Here is a 20,874-nt window from a genome sequence, read left to right as displayed (position 1 = left end):
GTCGTTGCAAATGGCAAGATCTCATTCCTTTTGATGGCTGCATAATATTCCATTGTATATATATACCACATCTTCTTTATCCATTCATCTGTTGATGGACATCTTGGCTCTTTCCACAGTTTATATGCCTACCTTTTTGACAGCGTAGGTATCAGTGTCTGAATTTTTGTCTCTTTTTCACTGAACAACCTTTGGTACCGAAAACCTTTAAAAATAATTCAGAGCCTCCTACCTGCAGCCTGACTGTTCTTTCCAAGTAGATTTCTATTGATGTTGTCTGACGACAAATTGTGCACTTGCTACTTTTCAAATGAAGTACTCTAAGTAGATTCTTACAACTCCCACAGCCCTCAAAGGCCGTGGGGATAGGGAACTGAAGCCAGGGGCTCCTGGAGCAGATTGCCCCAGCACTGAGAACGCAGAGAAGCTCTTGGGATTACAGTGATGGGAGGGGGGAGGCAGCCGCTCTTCTTATTCGGTTGAACAGTATAAAAACCAGCCCCTGACCTATCCCACCAACAACCTCTTCCCTTCTCAATCCCTGATACCTTACGCCCAGTACGATACTTTGGAATGAACGAATGGTATGATATAGAGGTAGGAAATGCCACCGAATCCTACTGCATTGTATCTGGGTCCCAGCTTAACTGGACTCTTGGGAGCAGAGTGGTACACGCCGTTCACGAATACATTGAGGACCTGAGAATGTCACCACACCCACACGGTAAACCTAACTGGGACGGAATTCTAACCTCCCTGGGAATTAGCCACAAAGCATAGGCTGCCCCCGGAGAGTGGGGAGTAGCTATAGCCGGGAGGCAAAGGGAGTATTGTGTGCCCAGCACAAGAGTTCCAGCCTGCGCTTGTCCCTGGAGCATCTGTTCTTCAACCAGCACGCCACAGCTGCAAATGCAGGAAGGTGGCAGGAAGTTGGAAGGCTTTCTGCTTGAAAGGCCTCCCTGAGTAATCCACAGGAGCTATAGGGCACCCCTGGTTGTCCCGAATATTTGCAGTCTATTTCTATTAAACAACCAGATCCTCGCCTTGTAGCTCAAAGAAATCCACGTGCTCATGGTAGGAAACCCCTGAACATCCTCTGTCCCGTGCCAGGCAAAAAAAAAACAGATGAAATTAAGTGCTCTACTTGCAAGGATTAGTTCATACCACCGTGTGAATTAAATGTCCATACATTGAGCATAGGAACACGGAGAGTCAGAGGAACAAAATCCAGGTCTGTGGCTCTCCCTCACTTTGTTTTTCTCCCCTCGCTAAGAATGATCTCCCTTTACCTCTCAACTGTACCTTCTTGATTTTTATCTTCGAGGCGTTTTGTAAGCATGTCTTTTTCTAATGAGATCTCAAATTCTAAGACGAGGGGGCATACATTAAACTCTCTCTTCTGCCCCCTCCTTGCTACCCTTTCTAAATCTCCCTTACTTTACTTGTAATGGGAGCATCATTCATGAATAACCATAAAGAATATGGCCAAGAAATGCCATTAAAGGATTAGGATTTGGCTGTGTGATTGTAGCTACACAAGTGAGTTAAACAAACAAGGGAAATGAGTCCAGGCGCAGGTGACTCCGACCCAACTCCCCGTGGCCTCTGGGCAATCTAGGTTCCTTCTATCTTGGTCTGGCTCCATTGGCCCAAGCTCACTATTCCAGCCGCCATGCCCAATTTTCAGGAGCCAGAAAGGAATAAAAGAAAGGAAAATGGGTCCCTGTCCCTTTGAGGATATTTCCCAGAAGTTTTATGTACCATTTCTATTTATATTCCGTTAGCCAGACCTTAGCCCCATCCATGGCTGTGCCTCACTGCAAGAGAGGCTGGGAAATCTAGTCTTCTCCAGATGGCGTTTGCCCAGCTAAGAACTCAATTACTGTCCGTCACTGCCCCAGTGCCCACCCAGCCCTGGCGACTAGAATGTTCTACCCTGCTATGTCTGCAGCTGTCCCTGTGAGAGGGACCGTATCCACGGGTTTTGGGTAACTTGCATCTCTAACTTCCCACGCTTGTATCCCAGCTTAGCTAAGTGCTCCCTCCTGATTTTAGGAAGAAAAGCCAAATGTGAACCCTCCCAATTCCAGTGCACAAATGGCCGCTGTATTACGTTGCTGTGGAAATGTGACGGGGACGAAGACTGCGCTGACGGCAGTGACGAAAGGAACTGTGGTGAGTAAGGAGCCCAACGGTGTCCCCGGCCACCTCATGAGGATGCATGCATGTCACTGAATGGGATGCTCTTATCTTAGCTTCTCAAATGTATCGGGATTCTGAAAATAGAATCCACTCATAAAAATTGCTTTGAACCAGGGTCCCAAGAGTCTATACATCCTGGTCCAGAGGAATCTGGTTGAATGTTTGACACAGGGCTATCAGCCTGAGTGTGGAATGCTGAAGATCAAATGGGGGTCCTTTCAAATAACAGGACCTGGTTTATCGTAGGTCAAACATTTGGTATAGGAAGCTAGGAGAAGGGACGGGAGGACCAGAAGTAGAGACAGACAGAAGCTTGCTTAGAACAGACTTTCTTTTTGTAATTCTCAAATAACTCTGATCCCCCCAAAAAGAAAGTAAGTCATGTATAGTAAGAAATCCCCTAAGGTTTCAGCGGATTAATAAACTCGTGACATAGAAACTACAGGCCAGTGCAGACCACAGATCAGATAAGGATTTTTAAAAAGTCTCTGCCCATAACAGATGCTAATTCTAAAGCGTTAGGGCGGAAGACAATCTTTCCCCAAGAGAATGGGGATAGACCGTCATACCCACTGATCAGTGTCTATCAAAAGATCATTGTGAGAAATGCCTCATGCTGAGCCAGAACTACATGTCAAGGTGGTGTTTAAGTTACCTTGAATACATGCTGAAGTTTACTTTTTTGATCCCTTTGTTCTATGTTGTAAAAATCCTGAAACAAGATTGTGTACGGAAGTCGGTGACAACATTGTCATTTGCCTTTTCAACGATGTTATATAAAGATGTCCACTCTACAAACTAGAAATACAGAAGAAAAATAGAAGCTAAGTGTAGATAGCATCAGTTGCCATCTTGTTATGTCCTTACCTGCTTCTTCATGTGCTATTACAAAAATGGCAGAGCGTAAGCATCACGGCACCTGGTCTTATGCTTCAGCTTGCCCAGCAATATCATGGGTGTTTGCAATGGCAAAACCCATTGTTCTTCTAAAGTAACTATTCTCTTCATGTTTCAGAAGCCTTCTTTGACCATCTGACTAACTTAGTAGCAGCTAACCTGGGTCATCGTAGGGGTGACCGCTGGCTTTTCCTAAAATAGCCTCCACATAAATAACTTCTAGACACACTGCAGGAGGGTTTGGAAGAGTTAAGGGGGTAGATGTATGTACTCAGAATCACACGAGGTGGGAAAAATTAAATATATTCTTGGCCAGCATTGCTCTCTGCCTCCTGGGTATGAAGGTAGAGAAGGAAAGTGGGAACACGGCTCAGGGAGGTTCTGCATGTTTATTTTGAGATGTTCCTCCCTGGAAGGGAAAAGCCTGCACAGTTGCTTAAAACTCATAAAGCCACTTAGTACTTTTCCTGTCCAACGTCTTGATATTGAACTGGGCTGCAATCTCAGCAGAGCTGTTTCTTTCAAGCATGTCAACCAGCATTTTTAGTCAACTGCAGCTGGGAATCCACAAGCCATGTGTTTCCATCAGCCCCAGCAACTCAAGTCTTTTACAAGTGTGAGGCTGACCGGATTAATGAGTAACTGAGACCCTCTGCGCAGGTAACTGGTACATCTCTTCCCCTGTGGCACACCTACATTTCTATCCATCTCTTAAGGCCCAATTCAAATAGCCTTTCTTGACCCTCCCAGTCTGCGTTCAGAATGGAGAGAGATGAACTCTAGCAAGTTTCAATCCCTATTTATCATTTGCTCGGACACTTCGTAGTATAGCCAGTCTTGCCTGTGACTGTAACATTTTATACATCTTCAGACCACATGGTCTCTTTACAACTACTCCCTGCTTCCTCTTCTTGAGGACCACTGCAGGTTGAATTACAGCAAACTAACTCTGCAGATGCTCTCGTACATTTCTACGTGCTCAGGAGCGCACAGGCCTTGGATATTGCTTTAACCATTAACACTGGGGTTTGAGTATTTCAATGATTTTTAGGAACAGGTGCGAATCTAAGAGCTTAACATGGCCTTTCTTGTTTCCTTGGCTACACAATTCATGGACATGAGTTATCCCTTTTCGGATCATTAGGATCCCTCACCACATCTTGAATTCTCAGAATGGACTGTAATCACTCTATTTGCCTGCTGCACCATGTCCAAGGCTAAACTAGGGGGGCCCTCTACTTCAGTGTCCTCTCCACTCTGTGAGTTGTCCCTAGCTCAGACCCCAGACTTGAAGCAATCCCTTTCAAATTCTTAGCAAACTGTCAGCTTTTAGCTGATGTACCATTCCAGAATATCCGTTAGAGAAGAAGAGGCACATGAGCTAGGAAGAATACAGCTTGGGAAGGAGAAGCCTAGAATACCGTATGTGGCTGCTTATGGAGACCCTTCCTACTCTTTCTGACTACTTGGTGGGTAAGGTGACCAAGCTGCCCAGTTGGCTTAAGAGAGTCCAGGTTTATGCTTCTCTTCCTGGTATAGTTCTCAGTGTCCCCATTCTGCTGAGATTGTCCCAGTTTGGACAAGTTGCATGATCACCAGAATTAGAAGCAGAATTGATACCTTTCTAAGGCGATTTTTCACTCTAGTCCTCAGTTGGGGACATTGGCAGCTTTCACAGCATCTTCTGTGACTTTTAGCTGCTGTTACTCCATCTCTTGGATTCTAAGTGTCACCTCGTTTATAGGCGGGGTTTAAGCTTTCTCTGTTTCTTACTGGCTGGGTTCCTCTGCCCAAACAGACCTGTAGGAGTGACAATATTCAGTCCTGGGGCTTGTCCTCCCAACTCCGCACTAAACCCCATGCGCTGTTAAGAGATGCCCCCGGAACAGTTGTACTATGATCCAGTCATGGGATGGAATGTTTGGCTCTCAAACCTTAGGAAGCACTTGAAGGACTTGGAAGAAACGCATGAAGAGAATAAAACTAGTACTGAATAAAACTCAACAACATAAAACAGGCAAGAAGTTAATTGTAAGGTATCCCTGGGTTGTAGGGTAAGGAGCAACCCTGGTCTTACCATGACTTCCATATCCCCCAACTCTCTCAAATGAGCACCTTGCTCCCCTGGAGGAAAAAAAAAAAATAGATTTTTCTAGTGTTCTCCTGGATATTAGCAGTCGAACGCTGACTCCGTTCCATTGTTAGAATAAAATGTGTCAACAGGCAGTTTCACCCCCAATGGGAATATCAGCTCTCAGGTGCCTACGACTTTAACCCTGCCAATAAACTCTTGTAGTAAAGAAGACGTGTGCCGAGTCTGACTTTGTGTGCAACAATGGCCAGTGTGTCCCCAGCCGGTGGCAGTGTGACGGGGATCCCGACTGTGAAGACGGCTCTGATGAAAACCCGGAACAGTGCCGTGAGTGACTTGCTTTGGACTGTAACTTTCCCAGGCTGTTTTGTGTCTCATAGCTCTAAGTACTATTTCATCCAAAACTTGGTTGTTTCCCTTGGCCTACCTTGATGTGTAGGCCAGTGGACTCCAAGGTCAGTCAAGTCATTAACAAGTTGATGAGTGTCCATTAAAGAATGTTGTCCCTAGTCTAACAAGACTGACATTCTCTTGGGTAGCTTCACTATTGAATATTTAAGACCGAAGCCAGCCGATTTGATTAAGAACTCCTTGACTAGGTGCATAGATTTCAAATATTTGGTAATCATGACTCCGAGCAGATGGTGCTCTGGTCCTGGAAGCTAAGTCAAGATAGGAGGGTTCCCCCTTTGGGCTCAGCATAAGCTTTTAGATGTACAGCTTATGTTATAAAAAACAAAACAAAAACAAAAAACAAAACCTATTACTGAAGGGGTAAATTAGCTAGAGCTAGGGTGACATTGTGATTTCTTAACAAACCTGTTACCTGAGGCTTTTAAGTAGGGTAAAGCTTACAGCTTATTCTTAAATAAGAAAAATTTCACAGGTATGCCAATGTATATATGTGTCCTTAGGCGGATATCCGGGAAAAGGTCTGTGACATCACAGAGGAGAAGGATTTGGGATAGGTAAATTAGGATCATTTGAATGTCGTGGTGAAGAAAGTCTTGGAGTTTATTTCAAAGCAGTAGAGACCTGTTGAAACATGAAAAGTGCAAATCTAACAGGACCCAAGTTTAGGTCTCGGATAGGGTGACAAAACGCAGTGAAGCAGAAAGGAAGATAAATGCATCAATTTCAGTTTTCAAGGCAAGGAATCAGGGGTGCGATAAGAACATTGGTCATGGCAGGTAAATCGCCCCAGGGAAAGCCAGGTTCCACAGAGACGTGGCCCTGAGTGTTAGTAGAGGGTGACCCAGCGAGGTCAAGAATCAGGAGGGGTCCCCGTTGTGGCAAAGCCCACGTAGGTCGCGAAGAAGCCTATAAAGGAATCTAGTCAGGAGAAGACTTCCCAGGTGTTAGGTCATCCAGCCTTTAAAGAAGTGGGAATTAGGTGACCTTATCTGGTATTTGACAGATAACAAAAAAAAAAAAAAAGGAGCCACACAAAAAAAGGTCAAGGAGCAGGCCAGCCAATAAGCCTAACTGCGCCAAGTAAAACAGAAGCCAGAGCTGAGCACGCCACGGAACCTTGAAGGAGTAACATGGTCAAGGCTCTCGGGGCCCTGCTGGGCGGCACCACCTCCCGTGGCTTCTCAGCCGTGGAGCTGGTGAACCATGTCCCCAGGCTTCAACTAGTCAGTCGAATGTCACCCCTTCGCCAGGCCACCGGGTGACAGGCGAGCCCACACGCAGGCAGCTCAGGGGCAGCAGCTTGGCTCGGAGGCGTGGGGGAGGCTCTTTTGAGACTGTATATCGTCAACAGATATGAGAACATGCCGCATAAATGAAATCAGCTGTGGCGCCCGTTCCACTCAGTGTATCCCAGTGTCCTGGAGGTGCGATGGTGAAAATGATTGTGACAGTGGCGAAGATGAAGAAAACTGCGGTAAGAAGATCAGTGTTGAGTGGCTTTGTCCCCAAGACCCTTTTGCTCAAAGAAGGGTGGGCAGGGGGAGAAGCTTCCAGGAGCGTGAAGATGCAGTTCCATTGACTGGCGTTTCAGCGACTTCGCTCTCTGCTCAGCTACTTGGCCTTCATTACTGCCCTAAAACTGACAGAAGTCCCCGTGGTGACTGACCACTGCTCGCTTCGGTGTTTGTCCTAGGCAGATAGAAGTGAGAAGGTAAGTCACTCAGGGCACCGCCATGCAGAAGGAGCTCAGTGAGGCCACGACAGTGTGGATGTCTGTGTGTTAGGACAGGGGTGCACGGGCCTGCCTCACCCGGGCTCAGTACAACCAGCAGGGGACTAGGGTCAGCAAGCTCACTCCTAGGTCTCAAGCGGGTCTGCTTTTTGGAATAAATGCCTTGAGTAGCATACGAGCAGCTTGAGTTAGCCTCTGAACTCGATTCTCTTTGAGGCTGTCCAAAGGTTAACCTGGCGCAGAAGCGTTACCTATCATCTTGCTAGCACAGACCCAGAGAAAACCCTACCCAGCCGATGGTACTTTTGTCTCTTCTCATGGTTCCTGCCTGTAAAAATGAACTCTGTTTCCTATGCTTTCATGTTTCTGTTCCTGGAAAATGTGTAATAAAGTGCTGCGCGTTCCAGGCGAGGCCCTGGGAAATATCTGGGTTGAACAAACATTGCTGTGAGCACTCTTTCAAGCTACCGCCCTTTTATAGGGCCCCGAGAGCGACAGCTCCCAAGGCTGACAGGCATGGGCCTCCTGAGGCAGCAGAGTACTAGTGAGCTGAGCGTGCTTGCGGTCCAAACGCCAGTCTTGCATGGAGAAGTCGACTTCTGAGGTCAATACCACTGCACCTAGTCCAATGAGTTTCGGTGTTCAATCTTAGAATTGAGCTTTATGTATTGGTAAGCCCCAGGGCTGCCAAGTGTTTCCCTCCTAAATCTAGACTTTGCTTCCCAAGAGAGTCGTGGTCTCTACCCTAATTACCACCAAACTGTGACCTTGATTCATTCGGCAGGAATTTGAGTCCAAGTACAAACTGGCTAGTCTGCCTGGTTTATCATCATTAGCATACCGGGCGGCTAAGATTGAGATCGATTCTAGCCCTAGCAGTGACTTTTTAACACTTGAAAATATTTAAGGCCTGTTATTCCTGATCCTCATTTGAAGGACCCACAGAGAAGGAGCATAAATAATGGCTGATTTTTGTTCATAGTGTGATAATGCTTATTATGAGTCTATGTTAATCTGTGTACCTGATACATGGTAGTCTCAGCTGATGATCTGAACTGATTTTAGAGAAAACTGTCTGTCTATGTAGAGATAGCTCAGTCTTTGCCATTCAAAATGAAATCCCCCGGTCAGGTTTAAGTTCTTGATCGCTGTCCCTTTAGGAATCTGTTGTGGTTCCCACCTCAGATTAACTCCTAAGTCTTCAACTGTTCTCTTGGTCCTTTCTTTCCGTTCTCATTCAAGTGTCCCTGCGTCTTGTCCATATTGAGACTGCTTGCTAGTACGCCAGGAACTTGGATATGGATAGAACTCTACGATAGCTTTTAAGTGAAGCTTGGAGAGCTAGGGTCCGCGATCCGAGATCCCGCACATTGCGTTGTGGGATGCGAGTCTGGAAGGCACCACGAGTCCCGCATGCACTCAGCGAGGCCTGCTCTCCCCCCCCACCCCCCCACCCCACCGCCCCGCAGGCAACATCACATGCAGCCCCGACGAGTTCACCTGCTCCAGCGGCCGCTGCATCTCCAGGAATTTCGTCTGCAACGGCCAGGACGACTGCAGCGACGGCAGCGACGAGCTGGACTGCGCGCCCCCCACGTGCGGCGCGCACGAGTTCCAGTGCAGCACCTCGTCCTGCATCCCCCTCAGCTGGGTGTGCGACGACGATGCCGACTGCTCCGACCAGTCGGACGAGTCCCTGGAGCAGTGCGGCCGCCAGCCGGTGATGCACACCAAGTGCCCGGCCAGCGAGACCCAGTGCGGCTCCGGCGAGTGCATCCACAAGAAGTGGCGCTGCGACGGGGACCCCGACTGCAAAGACGGTAGCGACGAGGTCAACTGTCGTAAGTAGCCTTCTTATCGGTCCGGCCTGCTCCGCGCCCGCCCCGCGCGTCCGCCTGGACGGCTTGGCTGACCCTCCCCTGTCCTTGCCGCCCCCCCCCCCCCCCCCTCCTGCAGCTTCGCGAACCTGCCGCCCTGACCAGTTTGAGTGTGAGGACGGGAGCTGCATCCACGGCAGCAGGCAGTGCAACGGTATCCGGGACTGTGTGGACGGCTCCGATGAGGTCAACTGCAAAAATGGTGAGGGGCTCCTCCTGGGGGTGAGTCAGAGGACTGCGCGGAGCAGCCCCACCAATGGACTCCTCGCTTTTGTGTTTCTCTTTGTAGTCAATCAGTGCTTAGGCCCTGGCAAGTTCAAGTGCAGAAGCGGGGAGTGCATAGATGTCGGTAAAGTATGTAACCAGGAGCAGGACTGCAGGGACTGGAGTGACGAGCCCCTGAAGGAATGTCGTAAGTGGAGGGGTTGCGTGAGCCCAGAGTCGGGAAGGGTCATGACATCGCCCCTAACTAATGCAGTGTGCACCCCGCACAGTGCCTGCTCCCACTACTTTTAAGGAACCGAGTTCAGTTGCTGGGCTTCAGAGTGGCATTTTTAAGCCTTAGAAGTTGGAGCAGTGACAAACTAGTTCATAGCTTTACCTCCTTAAAGATAACCGATCAGCAATAGAGACACTTGACTCAGTACTACTTAGCCAGCTGGTACCCTGCCAAGGAGATTGGGTTTACTCTTCCCCCAAACCCTCCAAGATGCATATCTTGAAGACAGATTATTAGACCTTAGGAAAGTCATGGGTTTGACCAGACTAACTAGATAAGTTATTGCAAAAAGCCCAGAGTTTAAATGTTAATTGGGGCAAATATCGATTTGGAATAAGGTGTGGGGTAACCCTGGTCCCTTTCTATTTCAGATGTAAACGAATGCTTGGTTAATAATGGTGGCTGTTCTCACATCTGCAAAGACCTCGTTATAGGCTACGAATGTGACTGCGCAGCTGGGTTTGAACTGATAGATAAGAAAATCTGTGGAGGTGAGTCCAGGAGGGAGCCTCAGCCCTTGTGCAGGGGGGGGGGGGGGGGGGGCGGGGAGAGATAGGAAAGGACAGTATCTTGCTCTAAGTCATCTAGGCACAAAAGACTAATCCTAATTTCCCTCCTAGATATTGATGAATGCCAAAATCCGGGAATCTGCAGCCAAATTTGTATCAACTTAAAAGGCGGTTACAAGTGTGAATGTAGTCGGGGCTATCAGATGGATCTTGCCACTGGCGTGTGCAAGGCAGTAGGTAAATGGACTTGGACTGGTGTTGCTCTGGTACCTTTGGGAGTAAGTGCTTACCAAGGGTACAGCCACTGACCCCAAGAGTCAACTAAATTATGGAATTAAAGTAGTACAGCTCTTCCTCGACTTATGATGGGGTCACAATCTAATAAACCATTGTAAGTTGAAAATACCCCAAGTCAAAAATGCATTTAATATACGTAACCTACCAAATATCATTGCTTAGCCAAGCCTGCCTTCAATATGCTCAGAACTCTTATGTCAGCTTATAGTTGGGCAACATCATCTAACACAAGCCCAGGAGGTATTGAATGTCGCATGTAACGTATCAAGTACCATACTGAAAGTGAAAAGCAGAACGGCTGTATGGGTATAGATGGGTGTCAGCGCATCGGCTGTTCACATCCTCGTGATCACGGGGCTGACCAGGAGCTGCGACTCGCTGCTACCACCCAGCATCGTGGGAGAACATCACAAGAGAGGATGGTAGCACACATCACTGACCTGGGAAAAGATCCCAACTCTAAATTCAAAGTGTGGTTTCTACGGGACGCAAACTGCTTTTTTACCATCATAAAGCTGAAAAATCCTAGGTCGAACCCTCCTGAGTCCGGGACTGTCTCTTCTTGAGATCAGTGCTACTTAACTCCCAGTGCAGTATCACAGGTTAAACAAGAGAGCGTTTCCCTAGACACCTGCCTTGGTCAGTTTCTTTTGCATAAGATACCGCGAATACCTACCAGGTGCAGTCACTTCCTGCTTCCAACACTTGAATGCAATCCCAGTAAGTAACTTAGTCAACAGCTGCTTAGAAACCGCTCTGGGCTGGTCAGCCCCCCTACTGTTGAGCGTTGTGACCCCAGGACTGCCGCCTTGAACAGTGGGAAGTGCTTACAGTTCCCGGGGGCCCGGATGGCAGCAAGCATCCTCCTCGGGTGTTTGGTGGTGCCTTTACTTTTTAATGCTCCTCCTTCGGGAGGAGGAGGCTTAGAAGGACCTTGCCTTCTTACCGTGAGACTAAATAAACCTGACTGCTATCTTGCAGGCAAAGAGCCAAGTCTGATCTTCACGAATCGAAGAGACATCCGGAAGATTGGCTTGGAGAGGAAGGAATACATCCAGCTGGTTGAACAGCTGAGAAACACTGTAGCTCTTGACGCGGACATCGCTGCTCAGAGACTGTTCTGGGCTGATCTCAGCCAGAAGGCCATCTTCAGGTAACTTCAGTTCCCTGCTTAGGGTCTCAGCCTAAGTCCTTGGTCTTTGGGAAGGTTTGGAGGAGTTTCCAGCGCCACTCTAGCATCTAATTAGCTGGGACTCTTAAATCTGGACACTGACTGATTCTTCAACTAGTAAGTTACTATCAGCTCCTCATTGGAGACTAACAGTTGTGTACGAAGGAAAAGGAGGCTGTAGCTATAGGATTATCACAAAGGGCCGCTTAGTTTCTCCTCTTGTCACCCCATTCTTTCTAGTTCATGGACAGCTTTTCACAGTGGCTACCAATAGAAATGGTAGTGACTGCGTTTTCTTAAGGGGAACTCTAGAAACTCAGATGGTCTGTCCTGCAACCAACACCTTCACTTGGAAATGTGTCAGTCTTGCTTATCGAGGACGTACCAGCAGCTAAATAATGGACACTCTTAGTTAGTATCAGTAACAAGCATAGTTAAATGATCTGAGTGGTGAGCTCTGGTGTTACCCGAGTTTCTTCTGAACAAAGGTGTGGACCATTTTGTAAACAGAAAGTCCATTCTCCAGCCTCTGATGGTGTCAGACTCTTAAATTTCTTGTGACCTCTTCTGTTTCAGTGCCTCGATTGATGACAAGGTTGGTAGACATGTTAAAATGATCGACAATGTCTATAATCCCGCGGCCATTGCTGTTGATTGGGTGTACAAGACCATCTACTGGACTGATGTGGCTTCTAAGACCATTTCAGTAGCTACCCTTGATGGAACCAAGAGGAAGTTCCTGTTTAACGCTGACTTGCGGGAGCCTGCCTCCATAGCTGTGGACCCACTGTCTGGGTTTGTAGTCTGTTTTTTCTAGCCTTTTGGGTGCTATTTGCATATGCCAGGAGCTTTCCTCCTGGCTGAAACAGTACTGAAATCCCAAGACTTACAGCTCCCCACAACAGAGAATTATCCAGTTCAGTGGTATCACGGTTGAGTAAGTCCGCTCTCCTCCAGGCCCTCCCTGGCAGTATGAGCGCTGACTGACATTAACGTGTTTGACTTGATGTGCACACAGAACCCGTATCTGAACCCTTATGGCCACCCAGCATCTATGCAAGTTGTTTTTAATGTTTGTCTGAATGCTTTGTCAGGTTAGCTCCGGATGACCAAACCTAAGTACTAACACAAGTTGTGAGGATTTTTTGGTAGCCATATTTCCTCAAAGCTTTCATCTAAATGTCCAAGTTGTCTGAAAGTCCAGTTGAAATAAACGGATCTCTCTAGCAACATTTCACCAAGAGGTTGCCCTAAATCGGTGCTAAATAATATAGAAAAGCATCTTAGGAAGTTGACTAAGCCTCTAGTAATGACCCCTGACCCCCGGGAATCCTCGCGAGAACAGTCAGTCAAGCCCCTCCGATAAAGCTTAACATATATTCATCTTTCACTCCTCTGAAAGAATTGGCCTTTTGTAAAGGAAATATATAACCTGTGACTGGAGGTTGAAATACAATTATCACACTTATATAGATTAATATAGTTCATAATGAGCTAAGCCTAGATTCTTAGTGTTAACTTTTGTTTACCCGGAACGTAATTTAGATCATTACCTCTTACTGTTGGTCTCCAGAGTTTTCTAGTCATTCTTTAAATGTGTATCCAAAACTACAAGTTTATCCCTTCTAAACCACTGAGGCTTCTTTCTCATTTAATTCTTCCCAGCTTTGTGTACTGGTCAGACTGGGGAGAACCAGCTAAAATAGAAAAAGCAGGAATGAATGGATTTGATAGGCGGGCCCTGGTGACAGTGGACATCCAATGGCCTAATGGAATTACACTCGGTATGTCTGTCCTTCCTTCCTTGGCCACCAATCCAACGGTCCCCACAGCTTTCGCTTCCCTCCGTAGTTTATTCTGGACCACAGCAGACCGCTCCCATGGTTCCTTCAATAGCAGGAATTTTGGATGAGAGTAACTGAGCAATGCAAATCCAATGGTGGGGCCTTAACATATTAGATGCTCTGTCGTTACTAGCTTTTCTGTCCATTTGGGCCTAATATGGGACATAAATTCAGTGCATCTTGGGCCTTAGGAACTCTCACCCATCAGGGGAGAACAACATGCTCGCCTCTCTTAACACTCCTATAATGTGCATAACATATCTTAAGTCAGCTCCTTTGAGAATCCTGGGTCCTCCTTTAATCCCCCAGAGTGAGTGTGGGTACAGACCCCGCATGCTGCCTCGCAAGGCTTGCGGCACCCCTTTAGGAACCCATGCTGGAGAAGGAGCCATGAGAATAGAATATCGGATTCCCTGGATCTTTTCAGTGGAAACCGGGGCCGTGATGGCGTCTCATGAGCTGACAATTCTTTTCCTCCCCAGACCTTATTAAGAGTCGTCTCTACTGGCTTGACTCCAAGTTGCACATGCTGTCCAGTGTGGACTTGAATGGCCAAGATCGCAGGATTGTCCTCAAGTCTCTGGAGTTCCTAGCTCATCCTCTCGCGCTGACCATATTTGAGGTGAGATGTGTGTGTCACCTCTAAGTGTGGACCTCTGACTTACTAGAGCACCTCAGGGGAGAAAGGACAGAACAGGAATGGGGCAAGGAGGGATGGGCAGAGGAGCATGACCTGAGAAACTGCTTTCACGTCAGACATGGGACAAATTCGATGCTCATTTCCTATAGCACTTGAAGAAGCCTGAACTTGCATCTCCAACAGTGTAACACCTAACCTCCCAGACCAGTGTTCAATAAATCTGCGCCATTAAATTGCCAGAAAATAACGATGACCTTAGATACGGACTTGTCTTCATCCTAGGTGTTCCTGCTAATTTGAGGGTTCTGTTTTAGGATCGTGTCTACTGGATAGATGGGGAAAATGAAGCAGTCTACGGGGCCAATAAATTCACTGGGTCAGAGCTGGCCACTCTGGTCAACAACCTTAATGATGCCCAAGACATCATTGTCTATCACGAACTCGTCCAGCCATCAGGTAACGGAGACAAGCACAGCCCTCCATCTGGAAGGCCCCTGTAAGGACAGCAGTGTGGTGTAGTACCTGCTTGGTTATCAGTGGCTCTTTAACAACTCAACTTGCTCTAAAATGGAACTTTCCCCTCCAGTCCCCTGCCTCAAACACGTCAAACATGGTGTTTTGTTTTGTTTTGTTTTCATTTCTGACCTCCTAGTGAAAGAGCTTTCAGAACTTCAGCTCTTCCCTTCCTTTCCCACCCTCAGCATTCAGGCTTTTGTTCCAGGCTTTTCCATACCTCCTGGCCTTCAGTCCCTTGTACTAAGACTCTTGCACTGTCCTCCAAAGTAGCTTTTATGCCACCAACTTTTCCTACCTCCCCATCATGACATAGCTTCTATGCAGATCCTCAAACACATCTATCTGGTCACACCAGCTCCTACTCAAAATATTTGACTGTTTCTATCTAAATGAAACCCTTCAACCTCCCTCTAGCTGGGTTCTGTAAGGCAGAGTGAAGACCAAGGAGGACATGCTCATCTCCTTCCCCTGAATCTTCGCTCTAAGCTTTGGGCCTGTAATGGGTGCCTCCTGCCCCCACCTGCTTCCTCACCACCCACCTGTTCCAGGCATAATCCGTATGCCACTCTCAAGAACTTTCTTTGGATCTGTGGTAGCCTTAGAGCATACTGTCTGTCCTTGTATTTCTTCTTCATCATATTGAACTTGAAGGTTGGACAGAGGAGACAAGTGTAATCTCCCTGGGAACAAAGACTCATGTCTCCAGCATCTAGAATGGGGCTTTAGGTATAGCAGGGACCACAGGACCTCTTTTAAAGGACTTTTGTCTCTGAATAGGTAAAAACTGGTGTGAAGAAGACATGCCGAATGGAGGCTGTGAATACCTGTGCCTGCCAGCGCCACAAATTAATGATCACTCTCCAAAATACACCTGTTCCTGTCCCAATGGGTACAATCTGGAGGAGAACGGCCGGGAGTGCCACAGTAAGGCTTTTGACTTTTCAACCACCAGCAGGACCTAACAACAGGCAGCAGAATAAGACACTAGCCGTAAACCTAGCCCGGATGTTCAGAATTCTGCTTTCACCGATTGTTGGAAGAGATTTGAGAGTGTATCTGCTGCCAGTGCATGCCAGGTTGCTCATGTCATTCCTTCACAACTGACTTCTCACTCACTGCCGCAGTGGGTGAGTCTATAGGTGACCACAGTGTGAACGGGACTATCCTGATGTGTCCCAGTTAATCCCGCGACGGCACTGAGCTAGCCAACTTGCAGATAATTGAAGTCTTAATGTTTTCCTCCAGAGAGACAGGCCACAGTTACAGGAAACCTTATGGCCCCAGAGGGCGACACCGTCCTAAACTCACACTTACACCCACCTTGTTTTCGTCTCCTGTTCTTAGCTTTTGATTGAGTGGCAAATTAAATTCTCACGTTGTGACCAAGGAGCTCCTATGGTGAGGTTTTTATCAGCTTAATACGGAGTCCCTGCAGGGACTAGCTTGGTTTACTGAGAAAGTAATCGCAAGGCAATCTGACAGTAAGACTAGTATGTCTGATACTCTGTCTTCGAGAGCATTTCTGGTAACTTCCAGGACGGTACCGAGAGGGCTAAATGTGAATGTGTATCTTTTTGAATTGTCAGATCACAAATGCTGACTGTTCTGGCCCAAGTCTCATGTGTCTCTGGTTTTGCGTGAAGACTTCCTTTCGGCTTTGACCCCGCAACTTAGCTCAGCGGTGACTTGTCTATTTCCCGTGGGGTTAAAACAACCTTTCGAGGGGTTTGTCTGGATGAAACAGCTAGCCGCTCTGGAACCTTGGCCTTAACCAGGTTCTTGGTCTTTATAATTCAGGTTCTGCAGTTCCTGTGACTTACAGTGAGACAAAAGGTATCCACACAACAGAAATTGCACCAACTAGTGGACTAGTTCCTAGAGTTGCTGGGCCCAGTACTGTGCACTGTGAATCTCGACTAACAGCCACACTCTGTATTTATTGCTTCCATAATTCATGCAGACCCTGTAACCACTAGTTCTGCCCCTCGCTGGTAACCTACATTTCAGCTCCAAAGCCTGAAAGCCTGCAATTCTTTGCCTGACCCAACTTATGAAGGTTTCTACTAGACAACTCTTAGTGAAATAGCTATTCGAGCGTGTGACTTTCCAATCTTTCTAGACTAGTTGTGCCTGGAATGCAGTGCAGTAGGTACTGACCCGCAGTGACGGATGCCAGGGCATGAGGTGCTCTGCCTGATGGGTCCGTTTCTCAGTCTGAATTCACATCCATCTAAATTGATTCCTTTCATTCTTCTGTAGGGATCAATGTGACCACAGCAGTATCAGAGGCCCCTGTCCCCCCGAAAGACACCTCAGCTGCCTGGGCCATCCTTCCTCTCTGTAAGTACCTTCCCCACACATCTGGATAAACTTGTTAGACGCCCACCAGGTGGGCATTTCGAATCCATCTAGAGACAGCCCTCCCACCGTCACAGTACTCGTGACCCTGATTACGTTCGCTCCCTCCCCAGCCTGCTACACTGAGTTGAGTCCATCCCTTTCTCTTTGATGGTATCCTTGGCACTGTGAGCAGCAGTCATACACACTCAACTAGTACATGAAAGGTGCCCATTGCGCTCTACCTCAGGGGTGTTAGTCTGGCTAAATACATCCCTTTAGGTAAAGAGCACTGTTTTCTTCCCCTTGGAAAGGTGTAGAATGCTTCATACAGAGGAGACATGCAAATGCTTAAATGCTTTCTTGAGGAGTTGTAGGACTTGTAGAGGGTAAATTAGAAATAGGTAAGAATCCTCAAACTCAGGGGGAAGAACCTCTAGAACAATTACTGGGTGTGGGGATTCTGAGTCCCTATGTGTGCTATAATGGTCACTTTGTCCTGGAACACTGAAGTCCAAACTTAGCAAACACACCTGGGGGACCACTTGAAAAGCTCTCCAGAAAACTCTGAAATTTTCTTTCAGTTGGCCTGCGCCAGGGCCCAGAACTCTCCACTTGCCCAAATGGATGTGCTGAGCTTAACACCAGTCCACAGAATAATACTTGATCACTGGTCTGAACATGTTTCAAGCTCCTGGCCCATTTATAGTCTAACATCTAGTTATGCTAGCTTCCCACAACATGAAATTTTTATTAACGTCAAGTCTCATGGGTTCCTGAACATGACCTCTTTTTGTATGTTTTGAGACTAGACCCTGCTTAGTCACCTTCTCACTTTTTCTCAGTGCTCTTGGCAATGGCAGCGGTAGGTGGCTACTTGATGTGGCGGAATTGGCAGCACAAGAACATGAAAAGCATGAACTTTGACAATCCTGTGTACTTGAAGACTACCGAAGAGGACCTGTCAATAGACATTGGTAGACACAGTGCTTCTGTTGGACACACGTACCCAGCAGTAAGTCAGCTTTGGGTCTTGATACACCCTGGCTTGCAGTAGGACTTTCTGGAAAGGAGACCACTAACTCAAGCTATGGCTGCTTGGGCTAGGAAGAGCCATTAGGATCACAGAGCCACCAAATAGATCTACTGCGCCTGGAGATTAGACAGTCTAGCCTGTCAGAACACATGCCAGTCAGTTGATAAGCATCTGTCCCAGAAAGAATGACAAGTAAGTCAACCTAAGGTCATCACTACACTACTGGAGATATTTTTGGTTATAGAAACTAGATGTGAATAGTAGCACGAAGCAAGGGGCTCCTATTTGAATTGTCAAGTCAGCTGTCTCCCGGACACTTAAAAGTTTGCACATCCTATACAAGGGAACAGGGGAGTTGGCTTAAAGTCAGCGTATTGAGCAAGATTCCTTTAGCCGTCATTACCAAATGCTTGAAAGTGGCCTATCTTGCCGACTGCAGCTAGCTTCCTTTCAGCAGGGGAGCTAGTCCCTTGTTCTTCAGTTGAAACCCAACTGGAGTATTTGGCCTTCACTTAGGGAACAGTCTGAACAAAAAAAAGGGGGCTCAGCGCTCCCTCTCAAGCTCTCTGGTGAAACAAAGAACGGTGGTCCATTCATGGCCCGCATGTGTCTTTTCCCCATTTTTCTCCAGGATTTACAATCATTCAGTGGAATGGCAGCATCAGCTCCACTATTTTCTCTCTCTCCCAAGTAGACACCATTGAATTCAAGTGAAAATGCACCAGTGACACAACTCAATACTGCGTTAGATCTGACTTCCCTTCCATGTCCCTTCGGTCTCTGGATGACACACTCAAAAGCAAGGTCCATCGGAGAGACTGGAGTGAGTACCACCACTGAGTGATCACCACGCTCATCCTGTACTTTTTCTCTTCCACAGATATCGGTTGTAAGCACAGACGATGACCTAGCTTGACTTCAGAGACGAGTCTTGACCTCTGAGGTCTAAAACCAATAACCCTCCACTTCGGAATGGTAACCGAGCCAGAATCTGAAGTCTTTCTTCCTCCAGTCTGGAAGAACATCAAGATGTCTTTACATGGATCAAGCTTGTATACTTGACCGTTTTTATATTACTTTTGTAAATATTCCTGTCCACATTCTACTTCAGCTTCGGATGTGGTTACCAACTATCTAACCCTTGAGTTTCTAGACAGTATTGCCACATCTGGCCAAATAATGCACTTTCCCTAGAAAGCCATATTCCAGCAAGGACACCCACCTGTGCTATAGTGTATTCCATCTGTACATATATTGTATAGGCCATCTGTAAATACCCCAGAGAACAATCACTATTCTTAAGCACTTTGAAAATATTTCTATGTAAATTATTGTAAACTTTTTCAATGGTTGGGACAATGGCAATAGGATAAAACGGGTTACTAAGATGAAATTGCCAAAAAATTTGTAAACTAATTTTGTACGTATGAATGAAATCTTTGACCTCAGTGGAGGTCTGCAAAGACTGAGTGTTCAAACTACTGTACATTTTTTTTCCAAGTGCTAAAACAATTAAACCAAGCAGCTTAACCATGGTTTGTGCCTATTCCTCTAGGATAAACCTCTATCAGCAGCTTGAGTAGTATCAAGCATTCTAACTAAATATATGAGCTAGATGATATAGATCTTGATGTTGTGTAACCAGGCCTGTAAATTGGCTAGTTTCTCTTACAACCAAGTACTGAAAGAACAAGGTACCACTTAATATTCACTCCCGAAATATTTATTTTGTAAAAGAAGCTAGCTTAGCCTGTACCTAAAATTCCTCTTGTTTAGAGGCAAGTTCCTTTTCTGACTAATTTGTTTCCTGATCTAGAAACCTATGCTAAGATTTCTAGCAATTCTGCTTCTTCATACTTAAGTCTCTGTTTTCCATGTTCTGTCATTATATGTAGCTCCAGGACAAGTGCCTTCTTGTCCTTGAGCTTGTCCTTGAGCAAAGCGTGTCCATCTTTTATAAGTCTACACCATCTACCATGAAGAGTGCTAGAGAGGTAATGGGTAGCGCCATTCTTGAACACTCTAAGGCAGTGGTTCTCAGTAGGGTTAACCTCTCCCTCCCCTGGGAACTTGTTAAAAAGGCCCCTTCCCAGATCCGCTGAGTGAGAAACTTGGGGGGGTGGGGTCCAGGAATGTGTTTTCACAAGCCCTTCAGGTGATTCTGATGTCAACTACAGTTTGAAAACCACTGTTCCAGTGGGACTTCATGGAGAATCTGTCTTCTCATTTTGCAGTCTGGCTGGCAGAAGATCCTTCTGTGGACAACGTCTGAAATTTTTAGTATGAAGAACAGATAAGGAATTTGGGCAGAACAAATAGGAGCACAGGGCTTTAAATAAGTTTTCCATCAGATTGGCCATTACGGCCTTTTTCTAAAGTCTCAAGATGTGAGCAAACAAGGGAAGACGTGAGGTTTGGAGCCCTGGGAAGATGCTCTAATTCCAAAGGGAGGTGGAGAGTCTGCTGTAGATGTGATTCCTCTTGGGACACACTGACCAATGCAGGAGCAAGAGGATGAAGAGATGTTCTGAGTAGCTAAATGGATGGGTGGATGACGCCTATTCTACTTGCTCATGGAATATAAGTAAGGCAGCTGACACCTTGCTTGTGGCTCAGGTGGAGACCAATGATCTTAGATGAAGTTGCTTCTGCCATATTGTTTCATAGATACCCTGTTGTGATTTTGGTCAAACGGATGAAAGTGAAAGAATAGGCGTGGGCTTTTGTGTGTGTGTTGGGGGTGGGGGATGTATGCAAGTCTGGCATATAGAAGGGAGAGGCTATAGCTGTGAAGGAAGGACTCTGTGTTGT

General features: G+C 46.7%; 1 protein-coding gene across 4 annotated transcripts in view; it reads left to right on the top strand.

The window, feature by feature from the left end:
* The window catches only part of VLDLR (very low density lipoprotein receptor), a 30,284-nt gene extending 10,691 nt beyond the window's left edge, over nt 1–19,593 (top strand). For 2 of the 4 annotated variants that reach the window (XM_032427627.1, XM_032427629.1), the window contains exons 3-19: nt 2,056–2,175; nt 5,396–5,518; nt 6,957–7,079; nt 8,807–9,178; nt 9,294–9,416; nt 9,504–9,626; nt 10,085–10,204; nt 10,334–10,459; nt 11,501–11,672; nt 12,267–12,485; nt 13,356–13,474; nt 14,017–14,156; nt 14,489–14,630; nt 15,468–15,614; nt 16,950–17,030; nt 17,873–18,042; nt 18,944–19,593. In XM_032427627.1, the coding sequence (XP_032283518.1) occupies nt 2,056–2,175; nt 5,396–5,518; nt 6,957–7,079; nt 8,807–9,178; nt 9,294–9,416; nt 9,504–9,626; nt 10,085–10,204; nt 10,334–10,459; nt 11,501–11,672; nt 12,267–12,485; nt 13,356–13,474; nt 14,017–14,156; nt 14,489–14,630; nt 15,468–15,614; nt 16,950–17,030; nt 17,873–18,042; nt 18,944–18,979 (2,456 nt within the window). In that variant the 3' untranslated portion in view covers nt 18,980–19,593. Of the gene's footprint in view, nt 1–2,055; nt 2,176–5,395; nt 5,519–6,956; nt 7,080–8,806; nt 9,179–9,293; nt 9,417–9,503; nt 9,627–10,084; nt 10,205–10,333; nt 10,460–11,500; nt 11,673–12,266; nt 12,486–13,355; nt 13,475–14,016; nt 14,157–14,488; nt 14,631–15,467; nt 15,615–16,487; nt 16,570–16,947; nt 17,031–17,872; nt 18,043–18,943 lie in introns of all 4 variants that reach the window. The other 2 variants (XM_032427630.1, XM_032427628.1) reach the window with 2 other exon arrangements.
* Nucleotides 19,594–20,874: the final 1,281 nt, after the last annotated feature.

Source organism: Phoca vitulina, unplaced genomic scaffold (assembly GCF_004348235.1).
Source record: "Phoca vitulina isolate PV1807 unplaced genomic scaffold, GSC_HSeal_1.0 scaffold37, whole genome shotgun sequence".
NCBI lineage: Eukaryota > Metazoa > Chordata > Mammalia > Carnivora > Phocidae > Phoca > Phoca vitulina.
This window is presented reverse-complemented; position numbering and strand designations above follow the sequence as displayed.